Genomic DNA, 6,886 nt, shown 5'->3' with positions numbered 1-6,886 from the left:
ACGCAATCATCGGTCATTTGGGATTTGTGTTTGAGGAAAACGTAGGCAGGGAAATCACATGATTATCAGGACTATATCGATGACGAAAAGTTGCATTTTCAAAATATTTGCCGTCCACACAAAACGCAAAGCAGGCGTTTTCAAATTCGTCAGGTTTGAAGAGCGTTTCCGGAAAGCCCCGTTTTCTTGACGGATTAGTGACGTGTGGACCGTAGGCCAAACCGTAGAAATAGAGATGCCTTTTCAAATTTCTCTGGTGTAGTGTGAACTGGGCCTCAGTTATTGTTCCTTGTTGCTTTCACCATAATTAGCATTTTAGAATCTCTTATTCAAAAACCAACAGAAGTAGTTTCAGTTTGACAACACATTGAGAGCTTTGTTTCCTTCGCATTCATTTTACAGTACTTAAACTAAACTTTGTTTCTAATTTTGCTTGAGTTGTCTTTCTATAATTATTCGTCGAGTTCGTATTGTCATGATTACACTGACGATTACAAACGAAGTTTGAATAATCCCTGTTCGAACCGGCCAAGTCCTGTCTCATCCTTGATGTCTGTAGAAGCCTCTAGTGAAGTAGATCGTTTCCACGAGCTAAGAAGCGATTTTCTGAGTCTATTTTCCGGAATTAAGAAAAGTTCCCCGCTCAGTGCAGTTCAAGTGTTCGTTCAACTGAAATACGGTTCCCAGCGGAAAGACCTATCGTCCCAGTAATGCACGATATATCAGCTAAGACTTTGCCACATTACGGAAACATCTGTTTCTAGGAGGAATCTAAATCCCTCGCCCATTTACAAAAAACAAAACTAGCTCAACTTCGTTAATAACGCCGCTTTCATGTTTTTAGCTAAGAGTTTAAATTTAGAAAAGCTGCTATGAAAATTATCCCGTGGGGGTGGTCTAGGATCACAGAGAAAAACAGTCTGCAAATCACATTGTATCACACCGTTCTAGAAATGCTAACCATCGTCATCATCGTCATCATCATCATCATCATCCTCATCATCATCATCGTCATCGTCATCATCATCATCATCGTCATCATCGTCATCATCGTTGTCATCATCATCATCATCATCATCGTCGTCGTGATAATATCGCCGCAATAATATCGTCGCTGATAAAGATATCACGTAGTGCCTGCTGGACGATGTCTCGAACATAATTCAAATCTTCCTCAGAATGACCAGTTTTGACAATCGAAAGGTACTCAAATTTCTTCAACTTGATGACGTGTGGCACGATAGATCTTATGGCGTGACCGAGAGGATTGTCGGACAAGTTAAGTCGCCGTAGATCAGGAATGAACTGAAAACTCTCCAGCAAACCACGTAAGTCCTGTTCATCCATGTTTAACTTTCTAAGCTCCAAGTCATCCAAACTGGGGAAGAAGCGAAAACTCCTGAAGAGTGGAGCAAGACAACCTCTCACGTTGAAATCACTGAAAGTAAGCTGCTTCAACAAAGGCATTGTTTTGTTAAATCTGCCAAACAACGTCTCCATTTCCTCAGCTTGCAAAATTCCTCCATCCACACCAGTTAACATGAGTACTCGTAAGGTCGACATTTCAGGAAGTGACTGACCGAGCGCCTTATTTACTGCTGGAGTCAGAATTATTGCATGAAGTATCAGTTCTTCGAGAGTCTTGTGTGTGATAATAGGAGCAAATGTGCCCAGTGCTGCAGCACAGCTGTCTCTCAGGTTAAGGCGAAGAGTGATGACGCTGTTAAATCTTGGTAACAAAGTGGCAAGCTGTACTGCTCCAACTGGTGTAAGATGCACACCAAAAAAGGCGTCAATCGCCAGAGAGCACTTACTGGGGTTTCGCACTTGTTCCAACAGATAACATATGGAGTCATCATCCGTCCGAACTTCAATCCTACTCAAATGCTTACAATTTCTAATGACTGCACCAAGAGCTTTAGCTGTTTGGCTGGTCAGGTGACGACAACGCAGAGAACTTAAGAATTTCAGAAATGACTGTTCTGAACACAAACGTGCAGCGTTAGACGGAATAGAAATCGTAGTAGATTCCGTAAATACTCTGGCATGGTCATCACACGACAGGGACAACTCGGTTATGTAAAACTGAAACTGACCATTACGGAAATATAGGACGGGATAAAACGTGCAATAGCATGACTTTCCCAAACAAGTCTTCCCCAGGAAGTCTTCAACTGTGAGAACGACAGAACTATCTGTTACTCTAAGTTGCGTTTGCAAGCAGTTGAGAAATTGAAGTGACTTGTACAATACTGTGTCTTCAACGTATCTGCAGCATAACGATGGTGAACCCCCTCCAGCAATGAAACTAAAAACACAATTATGTGCTAGTCTAATCAAGACGTTAGCATTTGGCATAAGCTCAGAAAGCGGCCTATCGCTGGTGACATTGATGACTCCATCATTGCAATCTAAAAAATGACTTAAGAGTTCAGCTTTTGATTGAACTTCTCGAAAGGAATCGTGAGCCAAGTTACTGAACCTCTCATGCCTATCAGTGACGTCACATACAGGCACGTCAGTCTCGGTTTCTACGTCCGGTATCGTCTTTGATAAATCCAGTGTTGGGTCAGAGATTCTGACTGACTTCAAGTGTTGAAGTATTTTCATTGCTCCTTCGTCAGACAAACCACAAACGAACTGAAAAACATGCTCCAAGGCAACACAGTTCTCCAAGGTGCCGGCGTGCTGCTCAATTTCACCAAGATTACCTTTAGGGACACAGCTGTAGATGAGATACCAGGCCGCTAAGTATTCTTGAATACTCTTGTGGATGAAGGATACCATTTCCATTGGTTCTAGACTTGGTCCGTACTCAGAAAATTGAAAAAGGCCAACAATGACACCCTGTTCGCCACGCACCTTTTCAGGCAGTTGACCAAACTCGAAAAGCAGATCGCCTTTGAGAAGACCTGCCAAAGCCACCTTTCCAATTTCAGCGAGAATCTCGTCATCCGTTTGTTTTAGTTTCGAGGCCTTAGAAGAGGAGTGCCGTCGGTCGCGGTGCAGCAAAATGTGTTTCACAATTGCTTGATACAATTTAGCTTTACGTTCAGTAAGTTCCATCACCTTCTCCTTTTCTTTCTTCCACAGCAAGCAAAAAAAGAGGCTCAGTAACGGAACTCTTGCTAGGTCATCCAGATTACTCTCTCGTAGGAACTCCAATAGACCATCCACCTCTGTTTGGCTATCCAGCATTTTTCTCATGAAGTCCCTTCTATCAGACTTATCAAATCCGGTGATCTCGGCTTGTAAGTCGGCAAGTCCGCGTATCTCATCTGCTCTTGAAGATCGAGTGGTTACCAAGACAGTACAGTGTCTCAAAATATCCCCGTGGAATATTTCGAAAATTGGAGACTTGCTTCTTTCCTTTGCTTTGCTACCGGTGCGGTACTCGTCATAGCCATCAAATACAAGCAATACTTTGTCTTGATTCGTACGAATGTAACAGAGCAGATCGTCGACTGACTTTTCTTCATCTCTTGGAAACAGCCGAGAGCGACTTATCACTTCTTCAAACGTCTGACAGTCGGACACTTCTTTGAGATTAACAGCAAGAACGAGGTCAAACTTCCTCAATGCATCTTCCCGTTCCTCATCCATCTTCGCCTCTTGAAGATTCGACCAATCCACAAGCAGCTTCTTAACGAAAGTCGTTTTTCCAATCCCAGTCTCTCCTTGCACGAGAATTCTCTTTGCTTCAACTCCGTTCTTTCTCTTCTCAGTGAAAATTTCAGTGTAATGGCTCAGCTCCTTTTGTGATGACCCGGCTGAAGTTTGTTCTTGTTTTACCCAGGACAGTCGAGTGTAGATCTGCTCAAGGTCCGCCTGTAATACTGAGGACCACGCAGTGGTGGGCACCTTGGCTGTTTTTTGATAATGCTCTGCAAGTTTCCTCTGACAGGCTTTGACGTCAAACGTTTCTGCAGGAGGGGCCTCTGATGAGACAAAACATAACGCACTGGTATATGGTCGTGAGTGCAGACCGAACGCAGTGAGGTCTGTACACACGACCGAGGTCATGATTCTCCCATACAGACCGACTTAGCTCGGTTAATAAGATGTTTATTATATGGCAAAGAAGAAAACTTTAATTCGTTTAATGTAACTGGTTTGCAGACATTTTGCTTGCAAACGGAGATGAGCTTAACTTAAACCTGCCGAAATTTGCTTGTCCTCCGTACTTGTTTTTTTTTTTCTGTCATCAGGCTTTTTGGCACTTCCATAAATGATTGAGCAGAAAATAAAAGAAAATGGTGAACATTTGGTATTTTAGTTCGCTACTTTTTCAACGCAAAATGAAACCGGTCTAGATGCCGGTCTAGACGGGAAAATCTAGACCGCGCTCAATATCGATCTTAGCCAATCAAATTCGTGAATTCGGTAGTTCCCATTCCTTGTGAGGCACAGCCATATAATAAAGTGGCATATTAATAGGAGAAAAATAGTCGTGTTTATATTTGAATGGGACTTTCAGAGTAACGTCGGAATACACAATCATAGGTGCACATAATGTGTTTTAAACTCTCTAAATATGGCGATTAACAAAAATCTTTGAAACATTGCCACAACGTAAAAAAATAAAACCACCCTAACAATAGAGGCCTTTATAAATAATATGGCTAATCAAATGGTGACCATTTGTCAAAATTCTTATAATTTACTTAGCCCTTAGGCTGAAGACATTATCAGACTTTTGAAAAAACGTAAGTGAATTCTTTTTTTCTTATTTCACGAGAATACCATTTGATTACCTTTTTGCAACCTATGATATTATCGAATTAAGAATTAATATTTTTCTTACTGGAGGTATATTTTTCCTCTAAGATATTTGGATCTATTAGCTATGTATTATCGCAAATTTACGGTATTTATATCTTCCATAACACAGTGATTTGAAACTAACAAAAATTACATCAATGTAATCTCGGCCTTGATATTGAAATTTTTTTCGGGTTAAGATGAAAAAAGCCCTAGCAATGTACTACGCATGCATTTAATTGGCTTCTAGCTTCTGTTATAAGTTTATAAAATGGTATGTTCGAGCTGAATGAGAGGAATGAAAACATGGTCCTCAAATAGCTGTGACAAAATTATGAATATCACATTAACTTAAAATAAAGAAGCTTGAACCTTTTCGTTTATCTTTCCCTTCATTTTACGTTCCACAGCATAAGAGGACCAATTAATAGAGCAGCAGTGGGCATGCGAACGTTTTCATTGAAGTATCAGTTTTTTCATCTATATTATTCGTTTGATTGGATTCGTTGACAAACAATCACGGAACGCATTTTTGCTGTTCCAAAGTAGACTTGAGAAGCGACGCTGTGAAGGATATTATTATGTACACATGCATAGAAAGCACCGCCTAAATGGGAAATGTTTGGCGATAAAACACGATCAAACATTGTTTGGTGACCAAACTTTCTTCCGGTTGGACACCGTTTTTGATCGTGTTTAATAGAATTTGAACGACGTCAAACATTTGATCAAATATTGCAAAAAACGTTTTGTTCATTCAAACATGTTTGATAAGGTTTAACCGCTCAATACAACATCACAATGTTTGGTCACCAAAGAATGTTTGATCGTGTTTCGTCGCCAAACCTTTCCCGTCTGGACAGGGCCAGTGGCGGATCCAGACCTTGAGCTAAGGCGGGGGGTGGGTGGGTGGGGGGGGGGGGGGGGATATCCAGACCTTGAGCTAAGGGGCGGAGCCCTATTGTTTTTTACTTGCCCTGAGAGCTTTTCTTTCTTCTGCGATTCTTTTTTACCCAAAATAAGAGGGGGCGGGGCCCGTCACCCTCCCCTAGATCCGCCACTGAGGGCTTAAAGGAGGAGGTCACTCCAAAAAGCCTACTTTTTTGTCTTCGCCTACAGCAAGTAAACATTCCGCTTTTCCACTCACCGAAGTTTCAGCCTCTGAGGTAAGGTAACTCGAATTTAAGTCGTAAACGTGGGGAGTGGTTGCCCAATCTCCCCAGCTAGGGACTCATGACAAAAACGCACGACTATAAGTGCCTGCTATCCTGAAGAAATTCGTCTCGAAAGAAGCGACTTCGGAGGCCGCCATATGCATTTTGAAACTGTCTTGGCAGCAAGGCTGTGTTTATGTTCATTCCGTCGGACCCGAAATTGGCGGCAAGGAGAAAAACCTGCAACTGACTTAACATCCTTCACAAGGTCAGCAAAATTTTCCAAGCGCCACTTCACTATCTTTAATGCTATCATTTCGGAGTTTGGAACATGTTTGGCTGACAATAATACGGCTCAAGAGGAGCCATAACCCAGAGTGGTAGTTAAAAAGACTCTTCGGAAGCCATTTGGACAAAATCTCTCGGACGGAATGACGTCACGAAAACTCGGCCTGACTGCTGAGTACTGTTCAAAATGGCGGCAACGATCTTTCAATTTTGCGCTTCTTCGGTGACGAATTTCATAAGGAAAACCTGCACTATAAAGGCTGAAACTTCGGTGAGTAGCTAAACTTAGCAAGGCTGTTGCCTAAGGAAAGTTTTAAGGAGCCCAGGATAAATTTGCCATGGTCAATCTGGGGGGTTGGGGAGATTGGGGAAGACAGAGGGGACGGGGGGGGGGGGTGTGGAGTGAATTTGGAACGAGGCAGAGATTTCGAATCAGAGATCGCGAATGGCGTTCTCTGATTGGCTACGCTACTCACATTCTTTTCTGTGATAGATAGTGAGTAATATGGCAGCGTGCACTGGGGGCCGCTTCTTTGTGTTTTCGAAGTGTCTGTGAAGAGGATTCAGATGAAAGTTTTGAACGACTAGTAGATTTATACTACAACAATTAGATTATTCGCTCTCGATTTCTATGCGTGATAGTTGACCCGGGCAGCGCCCTCGTCAACTATCATGCAATAGAA

The 6,886-nt window shown here is 42.2% G+C and overlaps 1 protein-coding gene across 1 annotated transcript in view; it reads right to left on the bottom strand.

The window, feature by feature from the left end:
- Positions 1–307: 307 nt before the first annotated feature.
- Positions 308–6,886, bottom strand: part of LOC110049226 (uncharacterized) — a 43,724-nt gene continuing 37,145 nt past the window's right edge. Inside the window, exon 11 of the mRNA XM_089278470.1 lies at positions 308–3,938. Coding sequence (XP_089134596.1) covers positions 1,075–3,938 — 2,864 coding nt within the window. The 3' untranslated portion in view covers positions 308–1,074. The remainder of the gene's footprint in view (positions 3,939–6,886) is intronic.

This window comes from Orbicella faveolata, unplaced genomic scaffold (genome assembly GCF_042242905.1).
Source record: "Orbicella faveolata isolate gen_17 unplaced genomic scaffold, um_ofav_v1 contig_46, whole genome shotgun sequence".
In the NCBI taxonomy this organism is placed as follows: domain Eukaryota; kingdom Metazoa; phylum Cnidaria; class Anthozoa; order Scleractinia; family Merulinidae; genus Orbicella; species Orbicella faveolata.
The sequence above is the reverse complement of the archived record's forward strand: the minus strand, read 5'-3'. Positions and strand labels throughout refer to the sequence as shown.